Source organism: Hakea prostrata, chromosome 7 (assembly GCF_041222555.1).
Source record: "Hakea prostrata isolate BN-2017 chromosome 7, UWA_Hpros_2, whole genome shotgun sequence".
Classification (NCBI taxonomy): domain Eukaryota; kingdom Viridiplantae; phylum Streptophyta; class Magnoliopsida; order Proteales; family Proteaceae; genus Hakea; species Hakea prostrata.
In genome coordinates this window covers 23,469,640-23,487,124 of record NC_142606.1, presented here as the reverse complement: position 1 = coordinate 23,487,124, position 17,485 = coordinate 23,469,640, and the positions used below count along the sequence as shown (strand labels likewise).

Genomic DNA, 17,485 nt, shown 5'->3' with positions numbered 1-17,485 from the left:
CTTGTTATAGCATTCTCTAAAGGTGTCACCGCAGTAGTATGAATAGACATTGATAAAATAACTGATAGTATTGTCCTGATATTATATTATTAGGTTTCCACAGAGTTAAAAGTTAGATTTTTTTTCTACCAGAAAAAAAAAAAGTTAGATATTGTTTGGCACAGCAAGTCAAGGTGAGAAGAAAATTTGAGAACATCCCAGATCTTACGCAGTTTTGGTAGGATTTGATTTTTGGCTTTACCTGAAAGATAACCACACTCGCATTTGATGGAATGGGTTCACAGTTGCCATGGTGGCATATCGAAAAAGTTATAGAAGATTCAATTAATCCTCTTCAACGTAGTTCCAGAGAGAGGATGCAATTCACGATTTTCACGAATCTCATTCCGTGAGACTTACTCTGTAAGACTTGAAAAACAGGAAAAATCCTTGAAAGACCTGAAGTGAAGTTCACGTTTATTGACATTAATACCTAATCGTTTTGACAACTTTTCAAATTTCTACAGCTGAATGCAAGTGAATACGCGCGTCATATTGCCATAGGAAGTCCTAGTCCACTAGTAAATAGTGGTCATGCAGGAAACTTGTCATTTTCCTATTGTCCTCTCACACTGCTTGTGTCATTATAAACATCATTTGGCAAGAGTATGAATCATTCTATCTGAATTGAGTGAATTTTCAGTAGTTGCATCATCTGATAAAGCCTTACAATGGGAGGTTTAGTTGCTTTTACATGTATCCATGGCCGATTTCTTTCTCTTTTGTCGTTCCTGCTAATGTTGAGTTTTCTACACCTTGAAAGCAATATGATCGGATGTCTCAGTGCTCCCAATGTGAGCAGCAGCTGCATTGAGGGGGAGAAACAGGCACTGCTTGAGTTCAAAGCTGGTCTAAATGACACTACTTCTGGGCGGCTCTCTTCTTGGATCGGGGATGATTGCTGCACATGGAGAGGTGTGGGTTGCAACAATATCACCGGCCATGTCATCAAACTTGACCTGAGAGGCCAACAAATAGTACACAAAGAAGTAACTCTTGATACCCCTTTTTATGAAATCCCTTTTTTAGATCCATGTTTGGCTGATTTGGATGCTAGCCATAATAACTCTAATTTGAGCGGCAAGATAAGTCCTTCATTGCTCAAATTGGAACACTTGAAATACTTGGACCTCAGCTTCAACAATTTTCAAGGAACCCATATTCCAGAATTCATGGGTTCACTTGAGAACTTGAGGTATCTCAATCTCTCTCATTCATCATTCAGTGGAGCTATTCCTCCACAACTTGGAAACTTGTCAAGATTGCAATATCTTAACCTCCACCACTGCGATGATGAACTAGCCATCAACAACCTCCAATGGCTCTCTGGTCTCTCTTCTTTGAGGTACCTAAACATGGATGGAGTGAGCTTTACAGGCAAGTCTTCCACAGAATGGATACAAGCTGTTACAATGCTACCTTCTCTAGTAGAACTTCACCTATCAAACTGTCAGCTTTTCAGCATCCCTCTCTCTCTTCCACATGCAAATTTTTCTTCTCTTCAAGTCCTTAGGCTAGCTGGCAACTACTTTTACTCCTCAATTCCTCCTTGGCTTTTTAATGTTTCTAGCCTAGCCGTCCTTGATCTCAGCCAGAATAGTCTCACTGGCCCTATTCCAGATACATTTGCCAACTCTAGTTCTCTTCAAAATCTCGACTTATCCTCCACGTATGTTGAAGGAAAGATACCAAAAACTTTGGGTAGTCTTTGTAACATGATGAGATTAGATCTATCAGGCTGCAGTGATATAAATGACGGAATTACAGAATATGTGAACAGTTTGTCCATCTGCAATTCTCATAGCCACCTGGAGATATTACATTTAGGGGGCACTTTTATTTCAGGTCTAATTCCGTCATCCATAGGAAACTTGTCATCTTTGACCGAATTGGATCTCTCAATAACTCAGCTTTCAGGTAAGCTTCTACCTTCTCCCTAACGGCTGGAACCATATCTTTCCTCACCCACCACCAACAAAAGAAAAAGAATCTCTGTTCTTTATTTTGTAGATTCATGGTAGGATCTCTATAAAACTGAAACTGAAACTGAAACTTCAATTTCAGGTCTAATTCCGTCATCCATTGGAAACTTGTCGTCCTTGATAAAATTGGACCTCTCATCAACTCAACTCTCAGGTAGGCTTCTACCCTTCTCCTGAGGGCCGGAACCATATCTTTCCTCACCCTCCCCCGGCAAAAGAAAAAGAATCCCTCTTATTTATTTTGTAGATTCATGGTACGATTTCTATAAAACTGAAACTTCAATTTCAGGTCAAATTCCTACATCCATTGGAAACTTGTCATCCTTGATAAAATTGGACCTCTCATCAACTCAACTCTCAGGTAAACTTCCACAATCTCCTCAAACCTTAATGGATCTCTCTTACCAACACCCCTCCCCCCTCTCCCCCCCCCCCCCCCCTCAAAAAAAAAAAAAAAGAATTCACCTTATTCTTTTTGTGGGTACATGCTAGGATCACGATCTTTGAAATTGAAACTAAAATTGAATTTCTGTTTCAGGTCAAATTCCTAGATCTTTCGGAAACTTTCCATCCTTGAGAACGTTAGATCTATCTGAAACTCAAATCTCAGGTACCATTCCGCTGTCCATTGGAAGATTGTTATCATTGAGAATATTAGACCTCCATAAAACTCAAATTACGGGTGATATTCCCATGTTCATTGGAAAGTTGTCATCCTTGAGAATATTAGATCTCTCTAATACTCAAATCGGAGGTCCCATACCGTTGGTCATTGGAGGATTGTCATCCTTAATGCAATTGGACCTTTCTAGCAGTCGAATAAATGGAACTATTCCTGAATCAATTGGTGAACTTTCAGAGTTGGTTGAACTAAAAATAACTGAAAGTTCCTTGAGTGGTGTTATTTCAGAAGCTCATTTTATGAATATGAAAAGTTTGAGAGAGTTAGATATTGTTGTATCAAATGCTCCAAATAGTCCCTTGGTTTTTGAAATCGATGGGGACTGGATTCCAACTTTTAGTTTGGAGACGGTCTATCTATCTAACATCCATATGGGCCCAAAATTTCCTTCATGGCTTGCAACCCAAAAAGATCTTGATAGTATTACTCTCAGAAAAGTAGGAATTTCAGATACCATTCCAGATAGCATTTGGAATTTATGTGCTCGACAGGCAATAAATAATTTGGATCTCTCTCAAAATCAAATAAGAGGAAGGGTACCAAGTTCTTTGAAATTTTTCCATACCGAAAGAGTTGATTTGAGTTTCAATCAAATTGAGGGTCATTTCCCCCTGTGGTCTAATGTCATTGATATATATCTTGGGAATAATTTATTGATTGGCCAAATTCCTCAAAACATTGGTGAAGTTTTAGGACTTGGAGTAAGCTTCTTAGATTTTTCTGGGAATTTTTTGAATGGGAGTATTCCTTCTTCTATATGCCAACTATCAAATTTGGAGCTTCTTGTTCTTTCAACCAACAATTTATGGGGAGAACTCCCTTATTGTTTGACAAACATGAAAAACTTGGCAGTCCTAGACTTAGCTAACAACAATCTATCAGGGAAGATTCCTCAATCAATAGGTAACCTGTCTTCATTGGAAATTCTAGTACTCAACAACAACAATTTTCATGGCAAGCTTCCTCCTTCATTGCAAAATTGCAAATCTTTATTTAGTCTTGATCTTGGTAGCAATGGATTGTCTGGCAATATACCGACATGGATTGGAGATAGTCTATCATTGTTGAAACTTATCAGCTTAAGTTCCAACTTTTTCACTGATGAAATTCCTTCACAAGTTTGTAAACTTTATTGGCCTCACATGCTGGACCTCTCACACAATAAACTATCAGGATTCATCCCCCAATGTTTGGGTGACTTGAGTTCTTTGGGGTTAAATGAGACAGGTATTCAAGGATATAGGGGTTATATGGAGCAGATGAAGATAGTCTTAAAAGGAAGAGAATTTGAATTTAAATCGACCCTTGGTTTGGTGAATAGCTTTGATCTGTCAAGCAATCATCTATCAGGAGTAATCCCAAATGGGATAACAAAGTTGGTGCGATTGGGTAACTTGAATTTATCAATGAATCATTTGACAGGAACGATCCCATATAAGATTGGGGACATGCGATATTTGGAAACCCTTGACCTCTCCATGAACCAACTTTCAGGTGAGATTCCACCAAGCATTTCTTCTCTAACTTTCTTAAGTCACTTGAACCTCTCATGTAACAATTTATCTGGGAAAATTCCATTCAGTAACCAGCTCCAAACCATTAGTGGTGATGCATCCATTTATATGGGGAACTCTGGGCTTTGCGGGTGGCCCCTAGCCAATAATTGCTCAGGTACCAACACATCTCCACCTCAAACTGATGCCAATGGTGATGAAGGAGGGATGGATATGCTATGGTTTTACATAGGTGGCATTATGGGCTTCATTGTGGGATTTTGGACTGTTTGGGGTATTTTATTTTTCAAGAAAGCTTGGAGGATTGCCTACTTTCGGTTTTGGACATTTTGTTGAATGATGAGTTTTCTTTGGAAGAAACAAAACTTCAAGGCCTTGAGGAAATTGGTAGGAATCATTTCCATTGCCTCTTTTTTTTTTGTTGTAACTCCTGCTTCTCTTTTCCTTTTTCTTCACAGGAATTGGGTCATGTTCCTTAGCTTTCCTTAGTGTTCAAAGGTGAATCCCCTTCTGAATGTATGTTAGAAGAGTATAAGGATAACATTGTATACTATTCTCGAATGGTAGTTGATCTCAATTCCATAAGAATGTATCTAAGGGGTGTTTTTTTAACTGTTAATTAAAGGATGCTATGGTTTACTGTAAGTTTTAACTTTGGATCAATAAAATTGTGGTGATGTTGCTTATTGTACACAAATGTACAACTTGGTAAACTAAACGATCAAATAATGAATCATTTCACTCTAAGTTCCTTGGTTGGATTCTTGAATGGATCCTCATAAGGGACTTGTTAACAACCAACAATCAAGGAAGAAAATAATAGAGAAAATTACAACAAAGGGTTCACATAACTTGGGTCCCCCACTCATGTGTTTATTGCTCAGTCCACTATTGCTAGTGAAGGTTCATATAAAGCACATTAGAATTGGTTTAGTAAATAGATATGAAATTATTACCAAAAATATATATATATATATATAGACATGAAGCTGTCAACCAGGGGCAGAACAAGGATTCGACATTGGGGGACCAAAGAATGAAAGGATAACATTCCCGTTGAGGAAGCACTAATGTTTTTTCTCCACACATATTATGTGGGCTATTATAAGACCCACTGGGGATCATATCCCATCTCGCAATGGGTCCCATCTTTGAATTATTTTATTATATTAAGAGATAGGTCCACATATATTTTGTAGGGCCGACACATATTTGAAAAAAAAAAGGTAAATTATTGATAATTATTTTTTTTTTCAGACAAAATATAGGTAAATTAAAGCAACAACAAAAAAATGACACATGACTTCAACCCTAAAAAATTATATGCAAACCAAAATTTTCTTTGGTAAGAGATGCAAACCAATTTTCTTTTTCTTCAATTTTTTTTTTTGGGGGGGGGGGGGTGGAGTCGGAGATGCAAACCAATAATAGTTAGTTATCTTATTAACTATAGACATTTTCTTCACAACATAAAATCAAATAATAAAAAATGTAGAAGAAATAAAGAAACAAAGAATATGAAACAAATAAAAAGAATAACAAAAAAAATGAGAAAAAAAGATAAAAGTGTTATAAATAATATTTATTTATGGATGTCCATTACCTTCAAAGAGATCATACCAAAAGATATAACTTCCAAATGAAGATTTCAGCCATCTCAAGGTACGATCTTGGCGATCCGCATTCCCATACTAACCGAAGATCTTAGCAATCCATCGTCCATATCAAGATCATCTTATTGTGTGTGAAAATCATATTTTGTATTTCTTTATAGGCTATGATATTTCCATATCAGAGAAGATTAATTCCATTATAAATATGTAATGAATAACTCAATAGAAGGGTTGAACTCATCTTGTCCTAATTTTCTTATTTGTATTTAATATATTTTTTCTATTTTATAATACGTTATCAGCATGACTCCACTCAAAGTATTGTGTTTTGAAAAGAAAGATGACAGACTATGTATCATTATGTTTTCTATTTTAAGGTAAAAAGGATGATCGACCTCTCCACGCATTTCTATAAACAATAGAGTTTGCCTTGTGCATCTTGTAATGTAAGTGCATCGTAATTAAGGTATGAGATTTATTGAATTTAAAAATCAAACAAATTATAAAATATTAGGTTGTCTTAACAATTGTGATTCGTCATTAACCAATCTCAACATAATAATTTTATTTATTGTATATAGTGACTGCTAGTTTTGCACTACAAATATTGTTGGATGCGTTTGAAGTTGTAAGTTTTGAAACTATAAATAAGAACTTCAGCAGTTTTTAAAATTAGTTATCAATTAAAATTATGTGAAGAAAATATTATTGATGAGGACTTGTTAGAAAGAAAAACATTTTCAAATTTCATGCTTCAAATGTGTCATTACAATAACAATATCATGAAAAATGTTATAAAATTTTCTGTGAATTGATCTAATGTCTCATTGTGACTAAGAAAAATAATGAATTATTAAAAAAAATTATGAAGTTCATCCATTCTTGGAAATGAATGCAGTAATTCATGATAAGCCTGAAAGAAGACAAATTTATAATCGTGGTTATGACTGTGGATGTGCGAGCAAAAGACGAAATTATTATCATTCTTATGATGAAAATAAATAAGAGAATAATAAGGATTCTCAATATGACTCTTCAAGGATTAAAGATAATATTTGTCATCGATGTGGTATGAAATATCATGAGGCATGCATCTGTCGTACTCTATAATATTTTGTTAAGTTTTATCAAACTTTAATTAAATGAATAAAAATAATATGGAGATAAATTGAACTTTTCAAAATAATGATATTGAAGTAAATTTTGCTTGTAAAGAAAATCATTTTAATGGCCTCACAAATACTACACATCTTAATATTGCAGACACTTTTGAAGATATGTTACTGGAGTTCAAATAAAAGTAAAATTGATATTATGTTAGTTTGTTTATCTTAAATGTAATTATTTTTTCATTCTTTTTTTTATTATTATGTTGATTTTCTTATTATTTCATTTTGATGAAGAATATAAATATTTCCTAATGTGCTATGATGGATATTATACTAAGAGAAAAAAATTCATCTTATTTGATGATGCGGAAGACAATATTCATACAATAATCGGTAGTACAACATTGATTGAAGGCTCCGGAAGAGCTAATCTATTATTATATGGGAGATGAAATTGGCTATAAATAATGCATTATTTTGCAGTAAGTCTCAAAAGATATTCTCCAAAATGGCTATTGTTGACACGGAATCTCGCTCGTCCTTCCCTGTCACGAACCTGCAAAATACGTGCTCGACCTTGGGGGGTCGAGATATGTCTCCGACGAGCAAATCAGTACCAATAATAAGATCTCAAATACTCAATAGAGAATTCAAGTAATTGATCTCTTAGAATATGAATGCTAACCCCTTTAGTTTTACATGAGGTGTTTATATAATGTAAGATGGCAGAGTCAGATTCGGAATATGACTCTAAGACAATTTACTCAAGGAGAGTAGCTCTATGAAGAGTTATTTACTTGATCTATTACTCCAACAAATTGATAGATGCTAGAAGTTTACTCTGATCGGGCTCTTTTTAGTAAGTTGTCAATCCTACCATTGATAATATGGTCAACCCCAACTACAAAGAATTACTGGTTGGACCGTTTACTCATCTGGTTAGACCAGACTATGTGGAAAAACCATTTTTATCATTAACAACTATCATATTGAGATTATAAATAATGGTAAAAGTGAATATCTATAATTACTGCAAAAGTGTTAATTATTTTCTCCTGATTTGTACTATACGAATATTCCCATGGTTGAAACATATACTTTGATAAATCAAAAGAACATTGATTCTGATAGTTTTAGTATTTGGTATGACCGGTTGAACCATTACGAATCAAATATGATGCTAAATTTATTGAAAATTCATATGATTATCAATTGAAGAACTAGAAGATTCTTTAATTCAATGAACTTCTTATGTTGCTTATTCTCAAGAGAAATTTATTACTAAATCATCAAAAGTTAAAATTGAGATTGAATCCCCCCTGTTTTATATAGAGTGAAATATATGGGTCCATTTACCCATCATGTGGACAATTCAAATAATATATAATTTTAGTAGATGCATCTATAAAATTGTCACATATATGTTCATTATGAACTCACAATTTGATATTTGCAAGATTGATTGTTCAAATAATTAGATTAAGAGCACAATTTCTGAATTATAAGATAAAGACAATTTGTTTTGATAATGCTGGTGAGTTAACATCTTAGGCTTTATGATTCTAGTATAACAATTGAAATCACAGCTGAATAGCATGTTACTCATGTTTATATCTAAAATGGTTTGGCAAAATCATTTATTAAATGTCTCTAATTAATAGTTAAACCATTATTTATGATAACAAAATCATGTGTCAGCATGGGGATATATTATATGCAGTATCATTTATACGCATCAGGCTAACAAATTGTTATAAATTCTCTTCATTACAATTGGCTTGTGGTCAAAAGCCAAATATTTCTCATTTTAAAATTTTTGGATGTGCGGCTTATATTCCAATTGCTCTACCACAATGCACCAAGATGAGTTCCCAAATAAAGTTGAGAATATATGTTGGATATAAATATCCTTATATAATTCAATATCTTGCGAATGATTGTAGATTTATTTAAAGCAAGACTTGTTGATTATCATTTTTGTCATGTGTTTAACCCAGACGGTCAGCCGTCTAGAAAAGAGCTGTTAAACTAGCCTTTATAGGCATTGTTTTCCCACCCTATTATCACTTTTCCACAAAATCCTTTTCTTTCTTTTCTTTTTCCCTCACCCCACTATACATGGGGCCACATATTTTTTTTACCAACCTACATTTGCAAACAAACACAGCTGGTAAAGAAAAAAAATTCAGTAGGCAACATTTCATCTTCCCGCGCGCTAATAGTTTTCGTGTTCCCCTAAACGTCACTCTCTCCCACTTCTCCGTATACACTCATCCTCTCGTTCACTGCTAAACTGAGAAACTATTATCTATTGGAAAGTTAGGGTTTGGCGATTGTTTCTGTTTCTGTTGTATACTCGTGAGAGAAGAAAGATAACACAAGCCGCTGCCGACCTCTTTCACGGCTTATCAGAGGTAAGAGCTCGATAATCAGAGGTAACTCTCCATTTTCTCCTTTGTTGATCGAACCGGTAGAAGTGGAAGAAAAAGAAGGAAGCTTGAAGAACGAAAGGGTTTTTAGGTTAGTATTTTTCGTTTTCAATCTCATTCTTCAATATTCGAAGGGTTTTTTTTTCTCGTTTTCAATCTCTTTCGAAGAATGGGGTTTTTTCCTCTTCAATCGAAGGGTTTTTTGCTCTTCAATCGAATGAGTTCTTTCCTCTTCAATCGAAGGGATTTTTTATAATCGTTGTTGGTTAATCCATAATTATTCTCTGTTAATTTTTTCCTTTCTGAACTGAAGAATCAACACAACTCTGATTTGTTGTTCAATCGCACGAGTCAGAGCTTCCTCCATTTTCTGTAGAGAGGATTGATCTCCTACCAATTCCAAATCTTGCAAGTTGAGGAGTACAAATCTGTAAAGCTTCTTTTGCCTGTTATTACCTTTATATTATCGTGTTTGAATGCTTTTTCGTTCCCCTCTTTATAGGAAGTTTATAAGAGATGTCAGTATTGACTCACAAGTTTATAGTGTCAATAACGATACATGCTCATTGAATTGGGAAGCTCTTTCCTCCAACTATTCCTGATTAGGTTCTCGGGTCTAGTTACTAGTTAATGCACCACATGTTTTAGTGATGTTCACATAGCATATATATCAGTACTTCACATTTATTTAAAAAGAATACCAAAATGAGGCTTGAGTGAATTACAAACCCATCCTGCATTGGTGTGGACAGGACCATGATGAGAAGAAACCCAGTAGTCATCAAAATACTGTGGGATAGATATCCCAAGAAAAAGCGTAAGTCCAGTGATTAAGAGATTTCTCAGAGTTTTGTTTGTGAACTGTAGGAATGATAATCCAACTGAACCTGCATGCAACAAGGAATTAGTAACAGAAAACAACAGAAAAGGAAAAACACCAAAATCTTAATTTGCATACCAACAAGGCCAAATAGAACACAGTAAAGTGCAGGAAATATAGGAAAAGGTATGGATGCAAAGAGGGCTCCAAATTTTCCTGCAATGATAAAAAACAAGGATGAAGGTGGGTTTGAAATTCTGAATTTTTTTTTTTACCATAAGTGCTTATCACCAGGGTAGGAAAAATATGATCTCTAACCTTCCCAGGAACAAATTTGTTTCAAGTCAAAAGTTAAAAGTAAGAGGAAACCTAAGGTTGTAAAGAATATCATGAAGGCAGCTGAAATCTGAACAATTCTTCGGCTCCCAATACGAGTTAGTCCAAGAAGCCCCACATTCTCCCTAGTATATATGGAAAATATGGTCATATTGACTATAATCTTGCGAATAAAAAATGAATGCACAATAACTCCTGATGATTCAGATCATCTACAGCATGTGGTCATACATTGATACAGTAGAACCAGTCCATGTTCCGAATAGGCCATCAAGCATTACACCGATACCATTTTGTTGCCACAAAACATTAGCTCCTTGGGATTAAGGCGTTGAAACCACAACTAAAATGATACGGACCAAAATACATTCATTAAGGAAGCTTATGTAACAAAAGTTGACAATCATGAGGGCAGCGATATCAATCAACTTTTTATGGGACTCCTAATCTGATTCAATTTTCTTAGTCAAACAAATGATGGTTCAAGTTGGGAAATGATCCGTGAGCACATTTTTTGTCACTGGGTTATTATGTGGACCGACATAATGATGTTCATTACATATCTGCAATACAGTTTGTGTATTCTTATGCTAGAATCCTAAAGCTAAAGTAAATGTAATTGAAGTAACCACAGAAATTGATCTAGTTCTAGCAGAAACAGGGGATTCTCTAATCAAACCCCAAAAGGTTGGTACAAGACATTGTTGAATGCAGTTGATCTGGTTCTAATGTATTAAAAGTACTTTTCACAAAAAGTTCTAATGTTAAGTTGATAATGAAATGAATAGGCTAGATGAATTTCCTGTCACTACAGCTGACATTATAAAGAAGCACATGTAGGAGGCTACATGCTTAATTCATAAAGAGAGTTTTTTGTTAAAATATCTAACCTGCCAACCAATACCTCGGCTCAACACGTAGGCAGGAGGTGGAGTGGTATAGAGTGGTAGACGTTTAACGTTCGTGGGGGGATATAGTCATACAGGTCTGCTAAATTTGGATTACTAAATCTGGCAACCTTTGAAGGCTTGAGGGCAAGGTCGTCCTTGAAGCAACCCATAACCAAGGATAATGAGGAGGAGTGCAGACCTTGGCATCGAAGGTTATCAATGGTGGTCACATGGGCCTCTATCTCCAGGAACGCCCTTCTCCTCTTCCTTTTGATCGCCATTACTATTGCTTGCTCTACTCTTCCCCTGAAGAAGTCAGATTCATATTTTCTACTTATTCTCTGTTTAATTCTGTATTACATGGTTGAGTGGCATGTGGCATTCCAATTTTTACAATTGGGTACTTGCTGTTTTTGTTCCTCACTCTATGACTATATTAATTTGAGGCACCGTTAATTGATTCACAATCTCCCATTGTTCTTGATTGGTTTACCAATGTCAGTTTGTTTGTTTGTTTTTTGGAATTTTGTTATATATATATATATATATATATATATATAAAGTTGTATCATAACGAACAATTCTGGGATTATTGTGGATTTCTATCTATCTGGTTTTGTAACTCGTTAGCTGTTTAATTCTATATTACATGGTTGATTTTGATGTGGCATTGGGTAACTTTTACTTGCTGTTTTTGTTTCTCACTCTATCAAGTTTATCGATTTGATTCTCAATCTTTTTCATGCATGGATATGATCAAAGAAGGAACCTAAAAGTCCATTTTATTTATTTAAACAAGTGTGGGTCAGGGTGATGTATAGAATCTCTCTCTGGAGTCTGGAATCTAGAACTCCTCTCAACAGTCAAATGGGTTTTTAAATAAAATAGTGCCTCTCTGGATTATAGAACCCATTTCAACAGTCAAACGGGTTTATAAAACTATAGATGCACTATATGCTTTTATTGGGTTTGATTTAAGTTTTTAATATTTTAGCTGGGTGGGAGTATTGTTGAGATGTGATCAGAGAATCTTTCAGTGTGGTTAGACGAATGTGGCTTTTAACCGCCACAGAATCTCCAGCAGGTCATCGAATCAAACTTTACTTCGAAAATAAAGGACAAGGTTTTGGATGCAATTGTATACAAATAGAACCAATCCACCATTGTCATCTTTCATATCTTTCTCAGCTCACCTCAGCTTGCCTCAGCTAAGTCGGGTGATTCTCTTTCAGGCTTCCTTTTCTATCCACTATAAGACATCCTGTTTAGAACATATACTATGAGGTTTCATTATTGTTCTCTCTCCTTTTTGGTAAGAATTATTGTTATCCCATTTCAAAATCCCAAGAAAGAAACTTGAAAAAAACAAGAGAGCTGCCTGTATGTTTTTCTCTGGGTGCTCTCATAACGACTGCTGCAGCAGTTGACTTCATCACCTGAGAATCTGAAAGAGATATAGATGTTCCAGGATCAAAAATGATTTTGGGTTTCTTTTCTGAAGAAGATTAATCTCACAGTAGCCTGAAACAATAGGAGATATTAACAGCCATAAGAAAAAACCTCTTCTGTTTGACAGGATTTTGTTCTTTTATCACACACAGACTTGCAGAGACTGCTATAGAAGTCTAGAACACAGAAACTTTTGAGGGTTTTATTTGGTGTTATTGCTTCTCAGGCAAATTTTTGGGTTTTGAGGAGATACCCACCCTGCTAGTGATTTTTAACAAAAGTGAGTCCTTAATTTCTTCTGTTTTCTTTTACTTATGTTTTGAAACTGGGACGAGTTTTTGTTTTTTGTTTTTCTTCTTTCTTTTTTTCCTACACATGTTGGGTTTTCATTTTCTTGACTCCATGTCTGCATCAAACACCCCATTTCTAACTTTGTTTGGGTAGACTTTTCTGTTTTTTGAGGAAGGGCTAGGCCATACATCTTTATCATGATTTGACATAATTGATGTTGTTTAGAATCACAATATTCATTCTCGTCGTGTTAGAAATGGGGGTGTTATGCATTTAGTTTAAGTGTGAAGTCTAGATTCCTCTCATTAAGTGAATATCAGGCCAAATTCCTTTATGCATATCTATGTTTGATCTAACTTTCCGATCTTAGTTGCTTTTAGGTGTTGTTAGTCTGGATGGCATTTAGGTACATTATTTGTTAATTGATGACTTGATTAATAGGCTAGGTCTTTATGTAGTTTGCGCCAATCAGGGTTGATTAACAAAATATAGGAGCTAGGAATGGCCACACTAGACTTTGCAGAATGGAAGTTGAATGTTAAAGTTCCTCTTACCCTCTTTACGGTATGAATGGGAAGTTGAAACAAGCAAAGGATGAAACAAGGTTTTGCCCAAGGAAAGAAATATTGCCCGGTTCGCCGGGTTCGCAACCCGGCGAACCAGGCGATATGGCAAAATCTCGTCGAGATTTCGGCGAGATTTCGCTGCCTCTAAAAGCAATTTCGTTCAAAAGAAAATAATAAAAATATTTGAAAAGACATTTACTGCACTATACAGTTCCACTTCCATAATAAAAATATTTGAAAAGACATTTAGTGCACACCACCATTCCAGGTAAAGCAAAGTTGTAAAACATCTGGTACGAGTATCTATGCACCATAAATGTGAAGCTTCAAAAGTTAATGAAAAAATATAAAATAATCTTGTAATACATCAATCAGTCATTTGAAAACAATAATAAAATGATATTCAAATAAAAATCTGCCATTGTAACTCTCTCTCTCTCCCACTCTTCGTCTGCAACTATTTCTTCCTCTCTCTGCAACTATTTCTTCTCAAGAACAAGAACAAATCTCAACACCAAGCTTTCTCTCTTTCCTTTTCTCTCTCTCAAGGAACATGCAAAAATTGCTTACTGCATCTCTGCAAGCATGGGAGACTGCCGCCGGCCTTAGCAGCAGCGAAATATCGCCGATTTCGGCGATAAACTGCAAAAAAGGGCGAGATATCGCTGATATCCTGCAAATCTCATTTCGCCCCCTGGTTTCGGTTCGCCAGGGGGCGAAATCACCGAAATTCGGCGAAAAAAAGTTCCTTGGTTTTGCCTAATCATCCTTTTGTAGAAGAATCTGGACTGACCATGTGAGAAATTTAATGCAATTCTTGAAGCCCCAGAATTTTGATTACATGTGTATCATTGCAGCCCATTTTCTGAATTAACCATCCTCTTGTAGAAGATTTTGGACTGCCCATGTGAGAAATTTAATGCAATTCCTAAAACCTCAGAATTTTGATTACATGTGTACCATTGCAATTTGCAACCCATTTTCCGAATTTACAAGAACTACACATTCTTCATAGTTGAATAGGTAGGAGGGCAGAGCTTTTATCCATCTCCAATTTTGTTTTTGTGACTTTTTTTGTTTCCACGGACTGACAGATTTTATTATCTCGACTGTAAATTATCCTCAAAGTGGATTTAAATATAGTTGTTGTTAGCTATTATGAAATAACTGGTGTCGAAAACTGTGGTTTATTTGGCTTGACATTCTTAAATGTGTATAATGCAGTTTGGGAGTAAGGATCATGGAGAAGGGGCTAGTTGTTTCCATGACCATAAAACAGCCAATGTTCATGGTTTAGGAGTTTGCCACGTAGGTTATTGAAGGAAATAGGTGGACTAATATTCTCAATGATAATGATGACAATAAGATAATTCCGAGAATGACCATTAAGGGTGGATGCAATAAGATTTGAATATGATGTATAGTATGATGTAGCTCCACCTCTCTTATTGTTATAGTCTGCTTCGAGAGATCACATCACCAAATTCGAAATGAATGTCACCCTTTTCTTTCTAGATTTGCCATTGTTCGGTACCTTAACAACCTGCAAATTGTTTCTACTTGTACCCCTTGCCCAAGTTTCAATCTTAGCCCTACTTGTTTCAACACTATGTGCAAGCATGTAGAGTTTACCAATCATTTGGCCCGACATCATAGCCATGTATCCTCTCAAAACCTTGAGAAGTCTAAACCTTTAGAATCCAAAGTATTCAATGAAATTAGATTTTTTTTTAGATCTAGCACATGTCTAACCCCAGTCAAAATCTTCACAATCCCATCAGACATGTAAATCTGTATAGCCCCAACTCCAACAACCTTGCATTTGCCATTATTTGCCATTTTAACAGCATCACTATCACATGCAAGATGTATAGCAAACTGATCCCTGACTAAAGCCATGTGAAATGAATACCCAGAATGTAAAATCTAGTATAAAACTTCAAACATGATGAAGAAGTTAGAAAGACATCATCTCTTCCATCATCATGCCATAAGACAACTATAAATAATTCTTCATTCTCCTCATTCCTCTTTTTCTTATCCTCCATTTGCCTTGAACAATTCCTCTTTATCTGACTTTCACCTTCGCAAAAATAACAAACTATTTTGCGACCAACAGACCTTGACTTGCCAGACCCCTCCATTCTCCCATTTGATCTTCCTCTACCTTGACTACCCCTTACAACCAAGGCACTACTTCTATTTGACTCCCAATCACCGTTATATTTCTACCATGTTTCATTCATCAGCAATGCAATAATAACGTCTTCAAATTTCAAAGTATCCTAACGAAAAAGTAAAGCAGTCACAATGTAATCGAATGAATAAGGCATTGATGCCAAGAAGAGTAATGCCTTGTCCACCTCTTTGATCTCCTCATCAAAAGCCGACAACTCTATCAAAATCTTATTGAACTTATCCAAATGCTTGTCAAATTTTGCTCCCTCTGACAACCAAAGGTCATATGACTAGTTCTTCAAAAATAATTGATTTGTCAATGACTTGTACTTGTACCTACTCTCTAGCTTTGCCAAGACTTCTTTTGGATCCGCCAACCAGATGACCTTGAACATTATCCACAAGATATAATTAGATTGTACTATTCGATAGATCACTCAACTCTTGCAACTCATCTTCCTTCGTCATCTTTAGACTTTTTTATTTTTTCTTGAGTGATTTAACAATCACTTCCCGCATAAGAATAATCTTTACCCTTGTTGCCACGAGGTGAAATAATTATGACCATTGAAAAGTTCTATAGAGAAATTTGAACTCTTCACCCCCCCCCCCATTTAACTAATTTGTATCCTACATACTCATCATAAACCTAAATAACATGTCTGTCAATCTTCATATGAACCACAAGATCAATATCAACGGAACAAGTTCTCCTCAATCCGTCACTTCCCTGAGTCCAAAACATTCAAAAACTTTAGGAACACTTAACATCGTACCAAACACCTTTACACGAAATCTTGTGGAAAATAATTTTTATGCGATAGATCCAATAATAACTCCTTGGTCTCATGTTCACTGCACTACATGATAACTCTTTCGTTTTAAAAAAAAACTCCATATCATGTTTTTCGCTCTTTTCCTCTTATTATTTATATGATGAAGTCCCTGAATCTTTCTTTGAGTATCTTCATCAACAGAAATATCTACAATAATTTTCAAAAACAAATTTCTCTTAAAAATAAAAAAATGTAAATATTTAAATTATTTAACAAAAACAACAAGAACCACATACATATGCACGTGAAACCTTGCTAGTGGATCGATAAAAGACGGGGAAAATTTTTATTTAACCCTAGTGGAGGTTCACCCAATTTTGTCATAGAAAAAGGTGGAGATGGCAATATGTATTGATATCTTGAAGTATGATAAAAGATAAATTCTTATGGCTTTGAAAATGTGGCTATGCACATCATTTAGACTCGTTCTAAAAGATTGGGAAAATTGCAAAGACTCCCTGAGGTTTGCCCTATATAGAGCAACCACTTAGCTTTTAAAATGCATACATAGTTCCTCAAGGTTTAGGACAATCTATTACACTCAACCTTATTCTGTTAGAGGAGTCTCATTAATTGTTAACATACTAGCCATTGATCAATGCTTCAAAATTACAAATGAATCCTCTAATAAGATGTCAGTTAATCATTTAATTTACTCACTTGTTCTAGCATTCTCTAAAGGTTTCACCACACTAGCAGGCGGCTAATAAAGTGAGAAGTTATGAATAGACATTCATAAAATAACTGATAA

General features: G+C 35.3%; 1 protein-coding gene and 1 long non-coding RNA gene across 2 annotated transcripts; both read left to right on the top strand.

Annotated features, from left to right (window-relative positions):
* Window positions 1-710: 710 nt before the first annotated feature.
* LOC149010674 (receptor-like protein EIX2) lies at window positions 711-4,553 on the top strand. The gene is made up of 3 exons (XM_089162470.1): window positions 711-1,956; window positions 2,311-2,382; window positions 2,560-4,553. Exons 1-3 carry the CDS (start codon window positions 711-713, stop codon window positions 4,551-4,553), a joined length of 3,312 nt encoding a protein of 1,103 aa, XP_089018596.1.
* Window positions 4,554-9,153: 4,600 nt separating this feature from the next.
* LOC149010673 (uncharacterized) lies at window positions 9,154-16,491 on the top strand. Its single transcript, XR_016174731.1, has 3 exons — window positions 9,154-9,459; window positions 9,682-9,798; window positions 14,945-16,491. It is a non-coding gene; the product is annotated as an uncharacterized LOC149010673 (long non-coding RNA).
* The last annotated feature ends 994 nt before the right edge of the window (window positions 16,492-17,485 follow it).

What these genes read in the sequence shown, in the direction of transcription:
- LOC149010674 (XM_089162470.1), top strand. Translation starts at nt 711, where the DNA reads ATGGGAGGTTTAGTTGCTTTTACATGTATCCATGGCCGATTTCTTTCT. An exon ending in CTCAATAACTCAGCTTTCAG is followed by an intron (nt 1,957 to 2,310) that starts GTAAGCTTCTAC and finishes CTTCAATTTCAG; the next exon opens with GTCAAATTCCTACATCCATT. An exon ending in CTCATCAACTCAACTCTCAG is followed by an intron (nt 2,383 to 2,559) that starts GTAAACTTCCAC and finishes TTTCTGTTTCAG; the next exon opens with GTCAAATTCCTAGATCTTTC.